General features: G+C 35.6%; 2 protein-coding genes and 1 long non-coding RNA gene across 7 annotated transcripts; 2 read left to right on the plus strand and 1 right to left on the minus strand.

Moving 5' to 3' along the window:
• The first annotated feature begins 1,010 nt into the window (after nt 1-1,010).
• LOC114164149 (sporulation-specific protein) lies at nt 1,011-13,117 on the plus strand. 2 transcript variants are annotated; one of them, XM_028048693.2, is made up of 11 exons: nt 1,011-1,236; nt 2,039-2,232; nt 4,642-4,842; nt 5,455-5,577; nt 5,808-5,845; nt 5,927-6,056; nt 6,390-11,159; nt 11,482-11,616; nt 11,820-11,924; nt 11,997-12,136; nt 12,465-13,117. In XM_028048693.2, the coding sequence occupies exons 2-11, from the start codon at nt 2,155-2,157 to the stop codon at nt 12,703-12,705; spliced, it is 5,961 nt and encodes a 1,986-aa protein (XP_027904494.1). In that variant the 5' UTR covers nt 1,011-1,236; nt 2,039-2,154; the 3' UTR covers nt 12,706-13,117. The 2 variants fall into 2 exon arrangements, with proteins under 2 accessions (XP_027904494.1, XP_085522460.1); XM_085666334.1 differs by lacking the exons at nt 1,011-1,236; nt 2,039-2,232 and having other exon boundaries at nt 5,804-5,845.
• A 1,925-nt stretch (nt 13,118-15,042) lies between these two features.
• LOC114163334 (Galactose oxidase/kelch repeat superfamily protein) lies at nt 15,043-17,905 on the minus strand. Of its 4 annotated transcripts, XM_028047580.2 has the most exons (3): nt 17,634-17,904; nt 17,491-17,546; nt 15,043-16,949 (listed from the first exon to the last, which is right to left on the minus strand). In XM_028047580.2, exon 3 carries the CDS (start codon nt 16,928-16,930, stop codon nt 15,500-15,502), a length of 1,431 nt encoding a protein of 476 aa, XP_027903381.1. In that variant the 5' UTR covers nt 16,931-16,949; nt 17,491-17,546; nt 17,634-17,904; the 3' UTR covers nt 15,043-15,499. The 4 variants fall into 4 exon arrangements, with proteins under 4 accessions (XP_027903381.1, XP_027903382.1, XP_085523165.1 ...); XM_028047581.2 differs by lacking the exon at nt 17,491-17,546 and having other exon boundaries at nt 17,634-17,905; XM_085667039.1 differs by having other exon boundaries at nt 15,043-17,546; nt 17,634-17,905.
• Nucleotides 17,906-18,588: 683 nt separating this feature from the next.
• Nucleotides 18,589-20,439, plus strand: LOC114162383 (uncharacterized). Its single transcript, XR_003599193.2, has 3 exons — nt 18,589-18,677; nt 18,774-18,845; nt 20,227-20,439. It is a non-coding gene; the product is annotated as an uncharacterized LOC114162383 (long non-coding RNA).
• The last annotated feature ends 677 nt before the right edge of the window (nt 20,440-21,116 follow it).

A 21,116-nucleotide genomic window follows, 5' to 3' on the forward strand; every position in this document is an offset into this window, starting at 1 on the left:
CAAATACCTTTCGGAACACTTAAAATGGTTAAACAGTTGACGGCAGCTTAAGGTTTGAGGGTGCTAATAAATTTACTTTCAAGTATGAAACAAAATCTTGAGTAACCTTTTTAAGATGAATATCTTCGCAAAAGGAAAAAAAAGAAAGAAAGAAAGAAACAAAAAATATTAAAATTGTTGATTTTTCTTGATTAGTAAGCATTTTTGTAGACTCTAAAAACAGCACCAAGATAGCAACAAGCTCCTAACCCCAAAACCAGCCATAAATCAAGGAGGGATAAGACAGTACTTTGTCTTCATCATGTTCCAATTTAGTGAGAACCACTGAAGCAGGTGGCAACACAGAAAAAATCCATTACCAAGATAACTTTAAGAAAAAACTCGTAGTTATATGTTTAATTAGACAATTAGATAGTGATAATCACCATGTGGAGGCATAGTTTTAGAGGGTTTCTGAAGTTGATAGCACATCTAATCCTTCACAGCTCCATTTTACCTTACTTAATAATGTCTCTAACTTTCTGCATTTTCTGCTAATTCACGCCACGCTAGCCCCTTATGTCGTTCCTTCGAAATCTTAACAAACTAAAACCACACAACACTACACCTCAAATCTCTCTTGTGGGTCTTGCTCCAATCTTGATGCTTGTTTCGAAAGTCTCAATCTTTCTTGTTTCTTAAGCAGCCACAGATCTGGGGGCAAGGCAAGGCAAGGGTACCTACCCTATATACCCAAGATGCTTTGTAGCCTCAAATCTTATTCTCATGCACCCCACAAACAGCAAAACTAATTAATTTATTAAAATAATAGTAATTAGTAAGTTGCTCCCAGTAACTTTGACAAATCTTAGGTGTCAGCCTTAAAGTGACACATTGAGGTGATTGTTTTGTCCCTGTGGTAATTCTCGTTCGAAATGTTTTAGTTAGAATTATGCAAGTGCGAAAATATCTATAAGGAGGAAAATACAAAAAAATAGTGCTATTTTTAGCTACATTATTTTACTAGCTTTGTGTTAGCATTGGGTTTTTTAGGATTCTCTTTTACTCTATGCTTTTGTCAGTCCTTGGGTTCTGAGTCTTTTTGGGGTTCGGTATTTAGTAGTGCCATTGTCTAAAATCAGCATCTTTCTGGGTCCTTCTCCTTTTCCCGTCTTCAACTTCAACTTCAGCTTAAATTCGAATTCTTTCTGCTCGATCCGTGGATTTTCCCGGTTAAACCTTTCGTCTCTCACCGAGGTATGCATAGAAAAAGGTTTCTCTTTTTAATTTATTTTCCAATCGGGTTCTGCTCCCTCCCACCCTCTTTTTCCCTCTTTTTTCCCCTACTGTTCTCAAAATGGGGGAGAATGTTGCATTCCGTTGTTCCGTTTGATGAAAGTAGTGTTTCAGTTCAGTTGGAGAGTGTCTTGTCTGATTAAAAAATGTGCATGACTTACATAACGTTTTCTCTAAAAAAATTGTTAGGAAGCAAAGCGTTGTCTGATGTTTTAATTTGGAGATCTGGCATTTTTGTTCCATGGTTCTGGGTCATTTTTTACTAACTGAGTCATTTCTCAGTTCTAGGTCTTTTGTGCCTCTTGCTGCTGAACTTTTTGATTTTTGTTTAATAATTACTACTTGCGCTACCATGAAGATAACCTTCATAATTATGTTACTGGATCTCTTTCAACTCAAAACTTTAGTGGTTCACTGCTGCTGCGGAGTGCTTTAGAATAAATTGATGCATTATTCAATTTAGATTTCTCTCCCTATCTCTCTGGTTTCAAAATGTGTGCTGGCTTCGCCCTTTTAGCTCTGCATGTTTGCTCTCTAACGAATTGTTTATTTCATCTAAGATATTTTAATTAATATTTGCATAGAAGTGCCTTTAATCCTGGATCAGTGGGTCCTAAATTTCTAGAGGTTTTTATTTTTAACAGCTGAGTTGCATTTAAAGTTTTGGTCAATGGAGCATGAATCATAGCAGAATGATTGCTTAAGTTTGTGGTAAACAAAAGGATACTTGTGAATGTGAATTCTTTGCTTCTTTTGCATTCAGGTGCTGCATTGGTGGCCATCTTAACAAACAGTTAACACTGCGTGGGAGCTGGGAATGGAGACGGAACCTTCAACTTATGCAGTAATGCATATAAGCTGTGATTAATTTTCCGAACAATGTCGAGGGTTACTAGGTGGAAGATTGAGAAGACGAAAGTAAAGGTGGTTTTCCGGCTCCAATTCCATGCTACGCATGTAAGTTTTCCATCTATGTAACTTACTTTTTCATTCTTTGGCTTTTGGTGATTTCAAATTTCATAAGTTTGTTTTAGGTCGTAAAGGTCGTAAAGGGAGAATAATCACTATAATTTAGAGAAGTTCAATTTTTCCTTCCCACTCATAAAAGAATGGAGAACACCAATTTGTCTCTGAAAGATGATCTGAGTCCACTGAACATTTGCTCTGAGTTGCCATTTAAACCTACAGTTCTTAGAATTTGTTCAAAGTTAAGTTTAATTAGTTGGCATTATTTTGTGCTCCGATGTCTGTCAATATGATGATTGACAATCTCATTAGTCATACTAATTTCTGTCTTGCATTAAAGTGTTTGAGTAAGTTTCTATCATCTCAATCAAATTTAATTTGAACATTCAAATATGATATTGCTTTATCAGTCTAACTTATTTTCCTCTGGTACATTATCTGATTTTATTTTTTTATTTTCTCCATCATGGTTATGACAATCATATATTTAGGTAGTATTTACAACCTTGAAATAGTCAGCGTCATCCTATTTCTATCCCAGTCTAACCTTTCGTCTTTGTTCCATCTTTCAATGGAGGATTGTGAACTCTGTGACCAAACTATTTCTTATCCTTCAGCCACATGATGTTTTTGCCTTTGGCTAAGCATTATAAAACTGAAAATGAAAAAACATATTGAACCTATCATTTGATAGAATCTCCATGTATGTCAATTTGGAACATGATCAGAACATCAAATTCATAGGCAATTGGTTATTTTATAAAAAGCATGTTGCAGGGAGATACTAATTATTTGAACCATGTAGCTATACCTTGATTGCTAAAATTTATGTACCAGCTTCTCAAGATTCCGCACAAATAAAATAATGCTATGTCAGGGTCAAACAATGAAAGAATATACATATCTTCACATAGCTATAACTATTACTAACATTTGTTTATTGTCTGATACAGCTATAAAAACACTCTACCACAATTTACTTCTTATCTATTATTTAGAGGAACATTTTTGTTGTTGAAATAATCACGCAGCTTTAGTAACTGAGAATCCATTTGTAATTTTAAACTGTTTTATGAGATAAGTGATTGGTTAATGCATGGTGAAAATCAAATTCAAATATTATGAATTTGTTGAGTAGCAGTTTATAGGTAAGTCATATCTGATTTAGAGGAACAAAATCTGTATTTATTATAATAAGCTATAAATAAAACTTCACGGTGTCATTCAAACATAGCAATTCAGCAACTCTGTCTCGCCTTTCTCTCTATAAACATGATATAGTAATCTATTTTAGTGATTGTTATTGGACCTATCACATCATCAACTTTGAAGCCATTATCGAGCCACCTCAAAGATTCAGTTTTATAAACTTAACACTTAGCATGTATAATCCTTGGTATGAGAAGTGTGTTAGAGATCTCATATCAATTAGTGATGTGGTTAAAGTTAAAATACAAAATACCAGTGGAAGTAATCCTTACCCCAAACTCATTGTTGGGGTTTAGTTTGGCCCAAACACTAATTCCAATAACAATAAAATGGATGCTGATGTCTTATTGGTTAAGAAGTAATAATATAGAATTTTGAGAACACTTAATTCTTTTCAAAAAAGAAAAAAGAGATAGATGAACAAGTAGCTTTTTAATATATAAAGGGATTTATTTTCACTGGCCCCCGCCCTAAACCTGAGAGGAAGTTTTCAAGTGTCATGTATCAAGTATTAACTAAAACAAATGGTCCTCATTATCCTATATTTGTTATGTGATGGCTCAACTGTCAATGTTTGATACTGGTTCTAAATTTATATTGGGTTAAGGATTGTTAACAGACATAATTAGAACTAAATCGATCATCTATCTTTTTGTGAAGAAACAAATACATCTAGGTTGGTGCCATTGTTGAAGAAGAATTAAAATTCTTGATCAAGTTTAGCTGACCTCCATGTTGATTAGGTTTAACTTAATCTTACTGAAAAGTTAGTCGAACTCTAGAAAGGATTTGAGGTACCTTATTGCAAGTGTCAACTTCTTTATCAACTTAGCTTTCTTGAACGTATTTATATTGGTTGTTCCAAATTATTTCTATCTATCCTGGCTATTTGCCATTTTCAAATTCCATTTTGGCAATGTAATATGAAAGAAGCTACTTTGAATTCTGTAACTGGTAAAGTTACATGGCTCTTAATATATTCAGTATTGTCAGGTGATATATTTTGAAGAGAATTTATATTTCGGCAGTTTCCATGGTTAGTTGAAAGTTTATATTTGGAAGAGTCTGTATTGAAACAGCTTTTCTTGAGACAGAATTATTGTTATTGCTGTTAATTCCATAGCTTTAGATTTTTATTACTTTTATTTTTTTGCAATCACTAAGGAGAAGTTATTTTTCTGCTTGGTCTAGATTCCACAATCTGGATGGGATAAGCTGTTTATCTCTTTTATTCCTGCTGACACTGGGAAGGCTACATCAAAGACCACCAAAGCAAATGTGAGAAATGGAACTTGCAAGTGGGCAGATCCAATCTATGAAACTACAAGACTCCTCCAAGACATTAAAAGTAGACAATATGAAGAGAAGTTTTATAAATTTGTTGTGGGGATGGTAATTTTCTTTCATGACTTTTAAATGAATGTAATTTATTATGTGGTAGCACTTAAAGAAGTGTCATGTTGGAATGGTAGTTACCCAATGAAGCATAATTAATCATATTGTTCGTGGTTTAGTGCAAAAACCTTCATTATAGCACTCACTTTATTGGTGCATATTTTATGAGCATATATTTTGTTTGTTTTCCTGATTGATGCTCTGATGAGATCTTAATTGTGATCTCTAATAGTGTGATAGAATAGATACTTTTGAATATATATATATATATATATATATATATATATATATATATATATATATATATATATATTAATTTGTTAACTTTTTTATTCAAAATAATTTGATTCTGATTTTGAGTGGATGATAATGTTCTCTATAAATTCTAATTATCACTACGACTCATTTTAAAAATCAAACAAAATCATGGTAATTGTAAAATTTGAGTTTCATTATTTTTATGGTAAGCTATTCTCTCCATTGTATTTCCCACATTAGAAATACCTAAATATTGTGTAGTGTTTTCTAATGAGATAGATACTTGTGGTCATTCATCTTGTTAGAAAAGTTTGAACTTTACTAACTTTATTTTTGGTCTGACCACTTTAGGGTTCATCACGATCTAGCATCCTTGGCGAGGCAACCATCAATCTTGCTGATTTTGTTGATGCCTTGAAGCCAACAGCTGTTTCTTTGCCTCTTAATGGAACCGAACCTGGGGTCACACTACATGTAAGAGTCTCTGTCTTCAAATTTCACTTATATAACTGTCTCTTGTTGATTAATTCATTATTCATTGGTTGTGCACTTACATGGTTTTGTGGCAGTACAATCTTTGTGTATACCTATCAATAACATACAATACAATACAACTCTTCATATTTTTTGTTTTCAAGTTCTTCAGTTGCTAGAGACCTCATTGCTATAACATTTAATGTTTTCTTTCTCTTGTTTGAAGCCAGGTCACAGTGCAGCTTCTCACTTCCAAAACCGGTTTCAGGTAACATGGGTGAGCTATGACATTTAAGGACGTGCTTCTTCCAAAAACAATAAATTTATTTGATCGTATTATTACTTTCAGAGAATTTGAGCAGCAAAGGGAACTCAGAGAGAGGGGGCTACAGACAACCTCTGACCAAGGTACTCATGACGAATCTGCTGATAGCAAAGAGTCATCTCCTGATCAGAATGTCAATAATCATATGAATAAGGTTTCATACCTTCTCTCCTTTACTGGCATTACTTGTATATACCTTCTCTCCTATACTTGATTGGAAGGGTCAAGGAACCGGGACATTCTTTGAAAATAAAAATATAAATTCCAGACAGAATAAACATTTACATCTACGTAAGTTCTTTTTAATCTTAGTGAAAACTACTTGACAATTATGTGTTAATGGTGAGGAAATCTGACTTTTTTTTAAAATGTATCATCTAGTATCCCTATGGGGAGAAATATGTTAGTAGGCTTCATTCACTTCCTAAAATTAAGCATTTTTTTTCGTTTGCTTGACGCAGCCCCCTTATTTATTTCATGGAATTAGGTTAATTCAAGAGTGAAATTGAAAAGAGAATCTAAAGATCTCCCCCATCTTTCTTCACTTGAAGGAGAGTCCAGGATAAATGAAGAGTATGCCGATTCAGCTGCTGGCTTTGATGGTTCTTCTAGTACATCTGAAAGCATATATACTGAGAAGCATGATATCTCTAGTGCACATGAAGTGGACAGTCTTAAAAGTACAGTCTCTGGTGATTTAGGGGGACTATCCCTCAATCAAAGTCCTCAACCAGACAAAGGGGAGGCACCTGATAATCAGTTTCCAGCACAGGGTAGTGATCGGGTTCATGGTTGGAGCATAGACTATTCAGCTGCCGATAGTTTGGCTGCTGCTTCTGAAGATAGAAGCAGTAGTAGACTTATGGGAAATTTGGAAGCAGTTGAGTCATCTATTCTTGATCTAAAACTGAAGGTAAGTTCTTTGCAAAATCATGCTGATGAAATAGGAGTTGAAACACACAAGTTTTCTGAGCAACTTGCAACTGAGATTTCATCTGGAGAAGAGTTAGTAAAGGAGGTTGCAGTACTAAAATCTGAATGTTCAAAGTTTAGGGATGAGTTTGAGCAGCTTAAAAATTCTAAATTGAGCTTACCATTCCCTCACAAGGATCCTACTGGTACAGATCAGGATAAATTATTTCAAAATTTGCAGCATAAATGGATGAAGGGGCTTTTGCTTATGGAAGATAAGTTAAGAGATATTCAGAAGGTGTCTGTGGGATTTCCTGAAAGGGATTTTCGGTTCCTTAACTTGGAGTTAGAAGCACTGGCTGAAATTTTACAGAACCTCAAACAAGAATCTGGAGAGCCAATTTTTGGGGCCAAAATTGTCAATGAAAGGGAGAACAAGAAAATGGATTTGCGTAAAAGTGAACAATTTTTAACAGATATTGGGTCTGATGCAGGTTTATTACAACCGGAAAGCATGACTCATTATCTTTCCATACCTGGCCTTGTGTCTCACGAGTTTGATTCTGTTGATCCTACCCTTGCCATGAAAGAGAAAATTTTTGAACTTTTGAGAGAGATAGATGAGTCCAAAACCGAAAGGGAAAGCCTTGTACGGAAAATGGATCAGATGGAATGCTACTATGAAGCTCTTATTCAGGAACTTGAGCAGAACCAAAGGCAGATGATGGCTGAGTTGCAGAACCTTCGTAATGAACATTCTACTTGTCTGTACACAATTTCTGCTGGTAAGACCGAGATTGAGAGAATGCACCAGAATATGAATGAGCAGATGATGAAATTTTCTGAAGACAAACGCATTTTGGAAACTCTGAACAATGAGTTTGAAAGAAGGGCTATTTCTGCTGAAGCAGCCCTTAAAAGGGCTAGATTGAATTATTCTATTGCTGTTGGTCAATTGCAAAAAGATCTTGAACTGCTTTCTTGCCAAGTTCTTTCTATGCATGAGACAAATGAGAATCTGATAAAGCAGACCCTTTCTGATTCTTCTGTTCCAGACACTGATGATAGCCCAGAACAAGTGGTGTATCCTAAAATTTCAGAAGCTCATACATCCAATCGATTGCTGTATCAAAATCACAGTTCTTCCTTACAAAGACAACATTTGGGTGAAGACATTTTACTTAACGATTTGAAAAGATCACTTCAGGCGCAAGAGGGGTTATACATACAAGTTGAAGAAGAAATTAGCCAAATGCATTTTGCAAATATATACTCTGATGTGTTTTCTAAGGCTCTTCAAGAAACATTGCTTGAAGCAAGTATTGACATTCAACTCATGAAAGAGAAAATTGTTCAACTCTCTCAGCAGCTGGCGCTTGCAAATGAATCCAATGAGTTATTGGTGTTGAGGTTGCAGAATGCCATGAATGATATCCTTTCACTAAATGAGTACAAGGAGATCTGCACAGCAAAGAGCAATGATATTGCTCTCCAGAACCAAATTTTGGAGGCAAATTCAAAAAATCTTGCTCATGAAAATAGTCTTCTTACTGAGAAAGTTGATGAGCTGGATGTTCTTCTGACAGAGTATAGAAGTTACAAGGGAAAGTATTTGGCATGCAGTACAGAAAACTCGGAATTGAAGAGTTTATTGAAAAAAGAGAGGCTAGAAAATAATCATCTTCATGATGAAATATCCATTTTGCAGGAAGAATTAAAGTCTGTTAGAACTAAAATTGACGAAGAAGTTTCGATGAAGAATAATCTGCAGAGTGATGTCACCATTTTGTCTCATAGGTTGCAGAAATTGCTGGCATCGTATGAAGAAAGACACAGTCAACTTTCTCTTTGTAGTAAATCTGTTTGTTTGGATTCAAAATGTGAAGATTTCGAGGGTCTTTTATTGCGACTAGAAGAGCTGCAACAGAGTGCATTTCATAGAATCCTGCAACTCGCTGAAGAGAAGGAGATTTTAGTGCATGATAAACAAAAGACTCAATTATCTTTAAATACCGCTGAATCAAATGCTCTAGTCATGAAACAGAAGTTTGAGCATGATTTGCAAGAAATGTTACGTAAGATAACTGTGTCAGATGCTCTGTTTCAGAAACTTCAGTTAGATTTTGAGGTGATCATTGATAGAACTAGTGCTAGTTTTGAAGCTGAAGAGTTATACTCTCAGCAGCACAAAGAATTTTTGTCTGGTCTCGATCGTTTGGAAGCTGAGTTACAACAACTTAATTCCAGAAATCAGGACCTTTCTCATAAAATAACAAAATTAGATGCTTTATCTGTTGAATTTCAAACGTGGAAGCAGCTGACCTTAGCAGCAAATGAAGAGGAAAAGAAATATTTGGAGTCCTCTTTACAGGAAAAAACTCAAGAATCTGCCAGGACTTCATCTGAGCTTGATTCTATGAAAAATAACTTGAATTCTCTGCATAGTGAGTTGCAGATTCAGAAAACTGCCAGAGAAATGATGGAGAAAACATATTCCAAACTTATCACTGAATTGAATGAGAAGCAAATCCAGCTGCAGGAAATGAGAGATTTGGAGTTGTCTTTACAGGAGAAAACAGAAGAGTCAGCCACGATATCATCTGATCTTGATTCTTTGAAGGTGAACTTGCATTCTCTGCATAACGAGTTGCATGCTGAGAAAGCTGTACGTGAAAAGTTGGAGAAAACAATTTCAGATCTTAACACAGAATTGAATGAGAAGCAGAGTCAGCTGCAGGGAAAGAAAGATTTGGAGTCATCTTTACTGGAGAAAACTGAAGAATCTGCCAAGATCTCATCTGAGCTAAATTTTTTGGAGAAAAACTTGCATTCTCTGCATAATGATTTGCATGCTGAGAAAACTGTCAGAGAAATATTGGAGAAAGCAGTTTCAGATCTTACCACAGAATTGAATGAGAAGCAATGCCAGCTTCAGGACTCTGATCTCAACAGAAAAGAACTTGTCAATCTCAAACGAATGGTGTCAGACTTAGAATTTGAAAATTCAAGAATCTCAGATCTTCTAGAGAAATCTGAGAAATATCTTAAAGAAGCTTTAAAAGAATCTTCTTCTATTACATTTCTGGAAACTCTGTTATCTGAAATGCATGAATTTTGCATAGCTACAGATATTGTTATGACTTTTACCAGAGCTCAGTTTGAGGATCATTTGGAAGAGCTTACTGAGAAACTTCATTCCACTTGCAGGCAACTTGATGTGCTTCACACAAAGAATTTTGATGTAGAGTCTGAACTGAATCGCTGTCTTTGCAGAGAACTGACATGCATTGAAGAAAATACAAGATTGTTGACGAGTCTTGACTTCCTGAAATCTGAGTTGGAGGTCTTGACTGCTCAGAATAGAGAACTAATTGATCAAAACAGTGGAATTATGTCAGAGGTTAAGGATCACAAGAATAGGACAGAAGAGGTCAGTTATACTTCTTATGTGCATGAAAGAGAGAATGTCCTTGAGGTTGCAAGGCTGGAGCAATTGCTGGCAAGTTGCCATAGAGAAGCTGAAGAACTCTTTTTGTCTAAGGAAGAAGCTGAACTCAAGTGTATAGTTCTCCAGGACAAATTGGTCGAACTAGAAACTGCATTCACTTTATTAAAACAATCAGATGATGAACTGATAAGGCTTCAGACCCAATGTAATGAGCTTACCAAGAGGTTTGCTGAACAGGTTTTGAAGACAGAGGAGTTTAAGAATTTGTCTATTCATCTGAAGGAACTGAAAGACAAAGCTGAGGCTGAGTGCAGTAATGCTCATGACAGGAGAGGACATGAAGGACCGCCAGTTGCTATGCAGGAGTCCTTGAGAATTGCATTTATCAAGGAACAATATGAATCGAAGTTGCAAGAACTAAGACAGCAGTTGTCTTTGTCAAAAAAGCATAGCGAGGAAATGCTGTGGAAACTACAAGATGCAGTTGATGAAACTGAGAATAGAAAAAAGTCTGAAGCTTCTCAAATAAAAATTAACGAAGAGCTGGGGATGAAGATCTTGGAATTGGAGGCTGAGTTACAGGCTGTACTTTCTGACAAACGTAATTTGTTAAATGCGTATGACCTGCTAAAGGCTGAAAAAGAGTGTTCCGCAATAAGCCTTGAATGTTGTAAGCAAGAAAAACAAGAGCTTGAAGCTTCTCTTGTGAAATGCAATTTGGAGAAATCCAAAATTGAAGCAGAACTTACCTTGGCGAAGGAATTGGTGGAGACTTCGAGATCTCATGCAAATTCTCTAAACAAGGTCAATGGTACATTATCTTCTTCATTGAATCCTCAACAAAATTATAATCATGAGACAGAGAGTGCAAGCCTACTCATCAACCTGCAACCCGAGGTAACTGATTTATTTATTTATTTTTATTAAACTTCTCTAGCTACCATTTCATAAAAGAAGAAATCACCTTGTCACTAGGATGAATTTGCATGTATGGAATAAAAATATTATGCACAGTATAGAAAAGAAACTTTTGGAACTGAGTATCCTTTATCTTTTGTTTTCTTTTCTTTCCCTCATCTTTGTTTCCTATATTTAATTTTGAGCTTAATAAGTCTTTAATTTTGAAGAAAAGATTATGTAATCTCTCTTAATGCAATATCCAATGTATGCTTTCTTTTGACAAGTGGTACGTCTTAAGAATTTATTTGTATAATTTTAGGATCCTACTGCATTTAGTGTTATGAATGGAGGACAGACTCTTGGAAGTGAAAAGGATTTGCAACAAGAAGAAGTAATGAAGCATGTGGCATCAACCGAAAGTTTGAAATCTAGCATTGACCACTTGAGTAAGGAGGTAATTTTTAAAATTCACAAACAAGTTAGGGGTCATTACTTGTCCTTTTTTCATCTATTCTAGCTCCATTACACTTTACACTTAAAGTAGTACTTTCCTTGCTTTATATCTTCCACGAATATAAATAGCTTTTGTATTTTCCTGGTTTTTGTGTTGTCACATTTTTAGTTGTGTCGGATCTCTAAGTTGTCTTCTGATTGCAGCTGGAAAGGATGAAAAATGAAAATATGCTTCCTTCAGTAGATGGTCATAGTCATGATGAGCCAAGTTTTCCAGGTCTGCAAAGAGAACTGATTCAACTACATGAGGTAAAAGATTCTTCTTCATTGACAGTTATGAACCATTCCTCTGTCTAGATATTAACTTTGTACCTTGCTCAGGCCAATCAAGAATTAGGAAACATATTCCCTGTATTCGATAAATTCTCAGTCAGCGGTAATGCATTAGAAAGGGTGCTTGCTTTAGAGATTGAGCTTGCTGAAGCATTGCGGACTAAGAAGTCAAACATGCAATTTCAGAGGTACTCTCTCATTTGCAACAGTTATGAGATTTGGTAATAAACTTGCAGTGTTGGAGGAACTTCTCATTAAGATTCCACCTCTTGCTTTTCACTTGATTAAAATGTGATGACTAGTAAAAACTTTGGCCACACAATAAACTCAGTAACACTAAATTGTCTTGGTTGTTTACTTCTGCTTGAGTTTACACACTGTTTTCTTTGTGTTGTGGGGTAGCTATTTATTGTCTAGAAGCACTGGAAAAGTTTGTGATTGGTCCTTAAGCTTAAAACTTTTCAAACAATTTTGTATTTGGTATCAGCATTGAGACATTTGTGTCCTATGTTTCAGTTCTTTCTTGAAACATCATGGTGATCAGGAAGCAGTATTCCGAAGCTTCAGGGATATCAATGAGCTAATTAAAGATATGTTAGAACTAAAGGCAAGACATTCTGCTGTGGAGACAGAACTGAAAGAGATGCATGACCGTTACTCTCAATTAAGTCTTCAATTTGCTGAGGTTGAAGGTGAGAGACAAAAACTCATGATGACTATAAAGAATACTCGTGCATCTAAGAAGGCTTCAAGTTAATTCATCAACCTTGTAGCCTCCGTGAGGAAGCATTTTTTACCCCTTGCACAGGCTAATAAAATTCATGCACAACATATTCGTGGCCTCACCGTATCTTCCCTTCTGTTAATTATATATATATATATATATATATATATATATATATATATATATATATATATATATAGATAGATAGATTATGCTATATAAGGGGCTCCATCAGCCATAGCAAGAGCTTATATTTTTGAAGGGTTGGTATGGTATTTACATCATTTCCAAAGTTAAGAAGCAGATAATACTGTGTAAATAAAATAATTTGTGTTAAGAATCGAAGTACATATCCCTGTAACATCTTTTACCATAGCCTGAATGCTGCAATTATTTTTTCTGTACAGGAACAAGGTTACTTCTATTTAAAGCAATTTTGTGAAAACTCGTTTTTTTTTTCAGCTGAAACTAGATGTGTGTTTGTAATTAAAAGTTGCTTAAACCAAATGTTGATTGTTTGGTTAATTGAAAAGAACTAGTTTAAGCATGAAGGATAGATAAATGAAGTTTATAGTATGCAATATGCAATACCAAAGTGTTTTATTCCTCTAATAAGTAGATGATCATAAAAATTTGTTCCTTTTGTAATAATTATCTTAAAAGTTATACTGATAATTTTTTCATTAATTAATAATATAATTGTTTTTACCTAACAATACAAAATTATTAAACTCTTATAGTGTGTTCTTATAATTTTAATACTGATAGTTGACTTTACTCAGCTTCTAAAGGTGTATTTTGATTTAATGTATATAATGTTTCGATTGATTCACAACATAAACGTCGGTACCTAAAATTAAAACTGAACAAAACTGTGTACGGAAAAAAAACGTGAAATGATTTTATGATAAAAAAAAAAAAAAACTAACTATAAAAAGCAAACATCTGGATTTTAATCATAGGTTAAAAAAAACATAAAATGTTATTTTCGTAATTAAGATGACAAAATAATAAAAGAACACTGATATAGAAATATCTTCTTTAACAAACATATATTTGATACAGTTTTTTTTTTGTTATTACTATTTTCTTATCATATTTTGTAAATTTTCCCTTGACTGTTTACGAAGACGTTTGGCAAAAAGAATGTTTATACACTCTAGAAGTATAACTCGTAAGAACAATTAATTTTTTCCGGTGGTAATTTCATTTCAATTTTTAACTTGCTACCACATTAAATAATTAAACCCTATTTTCTAATAATATTTTTTAAAATGTAAATTAATAACGAAAACTTACTTTGTGGAGTTCAGAGAATTAAAACTTTTTGTTTAGCAAGTGTGATAAACACAGCCGTGACATGATTAGGTGTGGATGGAACATTTTCCATGAAAAAATTGAAGAACCCATGAAAGACGTGATGATGTGTCCTTTTGTCCTTTCCATCATGTGATACCATAAAAGTTGTTGGGACAAAATATCTCTAATTATTTGGTACACAACACAATAAATAAAAACCTTTTCTTTTTATTTCAATTTTTGTAATTTTTTAAAAGGGAGTTTAAAATTTAATAAAGCTACACCTTTACGATCTACGTCCCACAACTTCATCTTATCTCTACTTTTACCATTTTTTTTATTGATATTAATCACTTTTTAGTTATCTATCCTTTTCTAAAACATGTGTAACCAGACATTAAACCAGATAATTAATGTGGCCTTACAAATAATTAATGTAAACTAATTAATTCGGTTGGAAACTAAGCAAATTAGATATAATCGATAGATAAATATCACTATTTTTTAATTAAATAATCTGTTACTATGATAATTGATACAATTATGGGTATATGTTATGATGATTGATCATTGTATTAATTATAGGTGGGTTAAACTTAAATGTTATGACATATTCATTTAGCTTCATGTGTAATTTTTTCAAATATTAGACGTTATAAGTTACGTAAAAGTTTATATTTATAATAAAATTATATCATTTTCACATAATTTCTTCTTATTATTTTATGTTCAAGTATTGAATTGTCCTCCGATAGTTTAATCTTCACCCAAATTATAAAACCTTCACATATAAAATAACAAAATAATCCCTTTTAACTAAAATATCCTTATTAAAGAAACTGTAATTGTTAATTAATTCAATATTTGGATAAAATAATAATCATTAAGATTTTTTGAATAAACAATATTTCATTTCTAAAATAACATGACAGATAATTTGAAAATGAATAAAACATATAAAAAATTACAACGGAAGTGTATCATTAACATTAAATATTACACTTTCCATAAATATTAAAAAAAAACAACACTACTTTTACTTTTTAATTCCTTAAACCAGAGCCTGAAACATTTTCAGCGCCATAATTGGACTTTTTATTTAGATTATCTATTGGAATCTAATGACATAAAGGTGTGATACTATAGTAGAGCATATCAACAACGAAATTGACAATTCCTATAACACTTATTTACCTCGTGTGAAAAGATAAATCGGTGCTGCACTATATGCCTATTGCAACTATCACAGCACTTGCTGTTTTGCTGACACAAATGGACACAATTCAATTACCATAAGGCTAACTCCTGTAACTGCCAACAAACAGATACAGTCACTTGTCGAATCCAGGTTTTTGCTTGTTTTTTTTTCTGTAATATGCTGGGTATTCAAAATATACTGATGTTGGTATATTAAAGTTTTATTTGATATATTTTAAAACATCAAAATCATTGTCCATCAGTATATTTTGAAGTTACAGCATAGGAACAATAAAAGAAAAACCAGAGGATCCAAATTCTAATTTTTCATCTATATGTCAATAACTTGGCAACTGACTAGCTCAGCCCGCCCAAAATCTCTGCAGGCAACAACCCTCCAAACAACTGCTGCATCTGATTCAGAAGCCAGTTCTGGAGATTCATGCAATGTACTTTGTGACAGAGTTGTGAGTGATGGTGAAGAACCCAAATTATTCCGCAGACCTGCCTGCAGAACAGCAATATCATGATTGGCATCTTTTGTGATAACATGGAGCTTACCATGGAAACCAGCAAGTAGATATGGAGACTCTGAATCAGCAGAATCATATATGGGAACTTTTCCAATAACTACTTTCCAAGCATCTTCACCTCGGTCATAAACTTTGATCCTTCCACTATCCATAGCATTAGAAGGGTCAAAAGCATATAATTCACCGTCCACTACTACACTCAATTTGGTTCCTGCCTGCCGTGCAGGCCATCCTTCACCCATACCAGCAGGCATTTCTATCCATGAGTTAGTGTCAGGATCATAGATTTCTCCCCCAACATCAACAAAAAAGGGCCATGAATACAGACTCTGTGGAACACACAACCTTCCCATGTATGAGGTCAACCCTGTGGCAATAGGCTTTAACATGTCAGCCAAAAAGGCACTGGGAAGGACTTGAGCTCTGGAGAATGGCATGCTGGGTACATGCGACCATGTATCTGTAGAGGGATCAAAAACTTCAGCAGATTGGAGAGGAACCAATCCAGCGTGACCTTGACTAACCCCTCCAACAACATAAAGCTTGTTATTTAGGACACCTGTCTTACTGTACGCCCGACCCGTGGACATTGGAGTCACCTTGCTCCATGTACTTTGTATCGGATCAAATCGCCACACACACCTCATAGTTGAAGCCTTAGAAAATCCACCAAGAACATAGAGACACCCATCAACAGCTCCAATTGCACAGCCGCAATAGGGCATTTCATCAAATGCATCCTTCCGTCCAAGAAAACCTCTAATAACTTCAGCAATTCTGATACCCTCCACCATGTTCCACATCCAAAGCCTAGAAGAGCCTTTTCTAGGTTCTTCTTCTTCAGCAAAATTGGGCATGTTGGGCACTCTCTGCCATATCTTAGAACGAGGATCTAGAGCATGCCATACAAGATTATTTTCTCCAGCCTTAATCAACAGATACAGCCACTCTTCAGTTGTCCCAAGTTCTTTCCTCAATTTATACAGGTCTAAACTCATGATAGTTGACTTCCACTTCTTGGATACCATCCTTGCATTTAAGTAACAAATTCTAGGAAGTCTAGCAATAATCTGAAGTGATAACTCATCAGGGAGATTAGGAATGAGCCTTGGACTCTCTTCATCAACAGTAGGAGACATTCTTTGCCTCTTACATGTCTCATTTGGAGAGACTCCATTCCATTCCCTCTTGTCAGATTTTGTACTGGCCACACTAAAAAATGCACCCATATCTAGCAGAATTCAATATCTGCAAGGAAAGTCAAATCACCATGAGGAAATTTGAGTTCTCAAAATAAAAGGCATTGGTAGCATCAAATAACCCCATTCAATGAAAATTAAAGAGAGACAAGAACGGTGTAAGCAGACAATAATCCATCACTCGGAACTCACACAAAGGAACATGAGAGAAATGCGCTTTAAACACCCTCCAGGACTTCAAAGCCAATGGGAACTTCGCTTTTGAAAAAGAATTAAAAGGAAAAAACTACCACATGCCTCCTTCACTCCTCTAAATGAAGAAAACAGTATACTACTAGTTAATAACAAAACTTGTAAAATCCCCCCACAGTGGCCATCAGAAGCAGGTCATACAATACAAACTGTAGAAATTCCTAATCATCACATCATACAATAAACCAGAAGAAGCAGATCCAAGCAAAAGAAACACTGAACCTAAACATTTTTCAGAATTCGCTTTCCGCGGATGCAATTCAGAATATTCGAAACTAATTTTACAAAATAAAAATAAAAATAAGAGTTTTGAAGCAGAAATTTGAAACAGGTCTCACCAGCCCTTCACCTAATTTGCCTATTCTCCCACAGACCCAACGACGAAAGGTTGCCCCTAGTCAAAATTGAGGTGAGAAAAGGAAGACGAAATGAATTAAAATGTCATGAGAAAAGAAGGAATTGAAGATAGAGAGATACTTACAGTTACATGGATGAAAAGAAATAGGGATAAGAGTAGGATTGGAGAAGAGAATGAAAAGAAGGGAGAAAGAAAATAAAGAAAGGGAATGAAGAATTAAATGAAAAAGAAGAGGGGAACCATGAAAACGTAAAAGTGGAGGAAAGTGGCATTGCATTTCGCATACATCACCACTTCACCAAGTCTTGCTTTGCGTTCAAACTGGAAGTTACAGAAATACAACGTGGGTAGCTCCCAATTTTCTACACCCAAATACTATAATCTAACCACCACTATTCCACACTTCCTTCCTTCAATCTTTTTTTCATTTTTAATTTACATCTCAGATTTATTTATTTTTTTATCTTTAAAACTTATTTCTCCCATAAATTTTAGCGCATAACCTTTTATTATTTTTAAATCCATAAAACTATAAATTAAATTAATTAGGCTCCCTATTTTAGTAATCAGCTAAACCTCCAAAATATATCTAATGGGTGGAGTTGTGGCTATGGTTTTGTTCCAAGTTCCACGTGTCTTCCTCGTGAATTTGGACTAATAGTAGTCCCTAGGGCCCAATGCCCCTACTATTGGGCCGTCGAATTCAATTTTTGATTTCGATATCTCATAACTGATATTTAGTTGCTTCACCAAACAGCCCATTGTCTCTTCCACTCCCATCGATTTCCAAAGTAAGTTCCTGTATGCAATTTTTTTAATTAATTAAAAACTGCAAAGAAGATTTATAGCATTAATTAATTAAAACTTACTACGTGACTTCTTTTATTTTAACAAAAATCGCTTTAAAGATAAATTCTATTCATATGAAAATATAAAAAAAAATTCAAAACAGTAAACATTGTAAGGCCCCATTTCTTTTCTGACCTAAAATTAGTGGGCTGCCCCTAAGTGGGCCTAAGGGTTGGCCCAGTGTATATAAGCCCTGCTACGTTGCCCTAATGGAAGGTCTGTGCTTTCCTTTCAGAACCAGCCGCCGTAGCCGCACTCTCCCCGTTAGGGTTCCACCGTGTTGATAGTCCGCCTCCCGTTTGGCCATTCCTAGCTCACGTAAGTGCCTCGGACTCGTAGTCTCCTTCCCTTGGTCTGTTTTTCGTGAACTGTTGTTGGGGTTCCGAACTGACCCATTCTTGCACTGTTTTCCAGCTTCGAGTTCGCTCCTAGAAGCAGTTCGTCCTCCACAGTTTGGGTGTCGAGGTTTTCAGCTAGCTTGTCCAGGTACGGGAAGCTAGAGTTTCTAGTTTTGAGTCATCCTTTGATCTGTGTATGAGTTTACTGTTGGTTGTACGGTTTGATCCTTTGTTTTGATGCGTGTGAATAGCTTGCATGTGTTGTTTGGCCGGAAAACATGGCGGTACAGCGAAGAACAGTGGCGAGACCTGTTAATCTCGCCCAAGCGAGTCCATCTCGCCCAAGCGAGTCCATCTCGCCTAGGCGAGATGAAACAGGGAGCTCGCCTAAGTTTTTTTGCGCGAAAAGTCGCCCGGGCGGCTCGCTCAATTTTTGAGCGAGCAGGCAACTCGCCCAAGCGAGAAGGATCTCGCTTAAGCGAGATCCCGTGTTGCCCATGCCCTAGTTTTTGGCGCTCTCGCCTAGGCGAGGGGGGAGGCTCGCCTGAGCGAGCACGTCTCGCCTGAGCGAGACCCCTCAGTCTGAGCGAGATGCTGGGCGAGACAGTGCTGTGATTTGGATGTTTAATGCTTCCCGAGTGATCCATGTTGGTTGAGTATGATTGTATGATGATGAACATGTATGTAATGGAGCATGAAGTATATTTTTGGCGTGATTCATGAATTGTGGATGAATGGGTTGGTATGAGGCTTAACGTGAGAAATGAATGTGTGGTTTGAAATTAAAGGAACATGATATTGACATGAGACTAGGCCCCAGACTCATTGGGGTGGTGATGATCAGAGGTATGGATTTGAGATGTGATTGATATGAGGATTAAACTTCAAGGGTTGATATGGAATTGAAAAATATAATTCAAAAATCTCTTATTGCTGATTTATGAACGTTGGTCCGTGTCAGCGTGTAATTCCTTGGGGTCTCTAGGTGAGACCTCCGGGGTCGCGCTTCAGTGGTCGGGACGTAATTCCATGGCCCCTGCTAGTGGGTGCTCATGGTGGTGCCCCATCTGTATAACTAGGTAAGGATTCAAGGTAAGGTTGCATCCTGACGCTCCGAGGAGCCAGTTAGTCTCACTTAGAGCGGACTGACTCTTGTGGTGGGAGTAGCAGGAGGCCTGAAACTCACTAAGGGCTAACCTTGTGGTGGGAGAGATTTTGATTCATTGTAACACTGGTATCACATAGCTCAGGATTGAGTAGCTCAGGGTCGAGCAGGGGTATCCACCACAAGTGCAAGCATCCGCTGAATCCGACCGAGTTATACGTATCCGGATGAGTCGAGTCGAGTCGTAGTGTATTGAATGAAGAGTCATAATATGTTTGGTTGCTATGTGGATGAGATGAGGAAAATATATTTGACTGCATGTTGAATATGTTGATTGGCTCTAGCTTACCCGTTTCGTTACATGTTTGTGTTGTATGTGGTCGTTTTTCCTTGCGATGATCATCAACTTGGTTGATGGGAGCAGTTGGGCGAGGTTCTCATGGTCAACAAGCGAATGGTGATTCCGCTGCTTAGCCATCTGGGCTGGAGTTTTTCTTGTGTTTTATTTAGGGCTATGGCCCATGTATCTCTTTCCGTATTTCTACGCTACATTCTACGTTGTATTCGTATTCAGCTTTCCTTGGCATCGTGGTGTACCCGAATTTTTGTCGGGGTTGCGTTAAGGCCCCCAGGACTACGCTACAGTACTTATATTGTGTGACGTTTTCCTTTAATTTCGCTTAATAATTAAATGGGACGTTACAAACATTATTTACACATATTTGTTTATTGAAATTAAACTTGTTGTTTTGTCAGTGTCCAATCATCTACATATACTTATCTTTTATTTCTTTCCTGAATGCTAAAGTTAAGAAAAATAATAGTCAACTCCTTCACATAATCCCAAAGCAATTTAATTAAAACACATTAGACATCAAGAGTTATGTCCTCATCCTCACAAAAGAGGTCTACACATAAATATGCATGGTGAAACTTGAGAAAAAAGACATCACACTAAAAAAAGGAAAGGAATGATAAATATATATATTTAATTTGTTAACTTTTTTATTCAAAATAATTTGATTCTAATTTGATAAATATATATATTTAATTTGCAAGAACTAAGACAACAGTCGTCTTTGTCAAAAAAGCATAGCAGGTCATACAATACAAACTGTAGAAATTCCTAATCAGAACAAAAATTTTTTCTATAAGGATGATAATGTTCTCTATGAGGATGAAGACCCATAAATCTATTGTCTTAAAGTTTTTTATTAGAGATTGTGGCAATCCTTTATATGTGGGTTTGACTCATGTTTCATTGGTGTCATATCTCCTTAGTGATATATCTCAAAAAATCCAACAACAAAAATA

Source organism: Vigna unguiculata, chromosome 9 (genome assembly GCF_037176805.1).
Source record: "Vigna unguiculata cultivar grain cowpea cultivar isolate G323 ecotype 2 chromosome 9, ASM3717680v1, whole genome shotgun sequence".
Lineage (NCBI taxonomy): Eukaryota > Viridiplantae > Streptophyta > Magnoliopsida > Fabales > Fabaceae > Vigna > Vigna unguiculata.

What these genes read in the sequence shown, in the direction of transcription:
- LOC114163334 (XM_028047581.2), bottom strand. Translation starts at nt 16,930, where the DNA reads ATGGGTGCATTTTTTAGTGTGGCCAGTACAAAATCTGACAAGAGGGAA.
- LOC114164149 (XM_028048693.2), top strand. Translation starts at nt 2,155, where the DNA reads ATGTCGAGGGTTACTAGGTGGAAGATTGAGAAGACGAAAGTAAAGGTG. An exon ending in TTGACCACTTGAGTAAGGAG is followed by an intron (nt 11,617 to 11,819) that starts GTAATTTTTAAA and finishes TTCTGATTGCAG; the next exon opens with CTGGAAAGGATGAAAAATGA. An exon ending in AACTGATTCAACTACATGAG is followed by an intron (nt 11,925 to 11,996) that starts GTAAAAGATTCT and finishes TACCTTGCTCAG; the next exon opens with GCCAATCAAGAATTAGGAAA.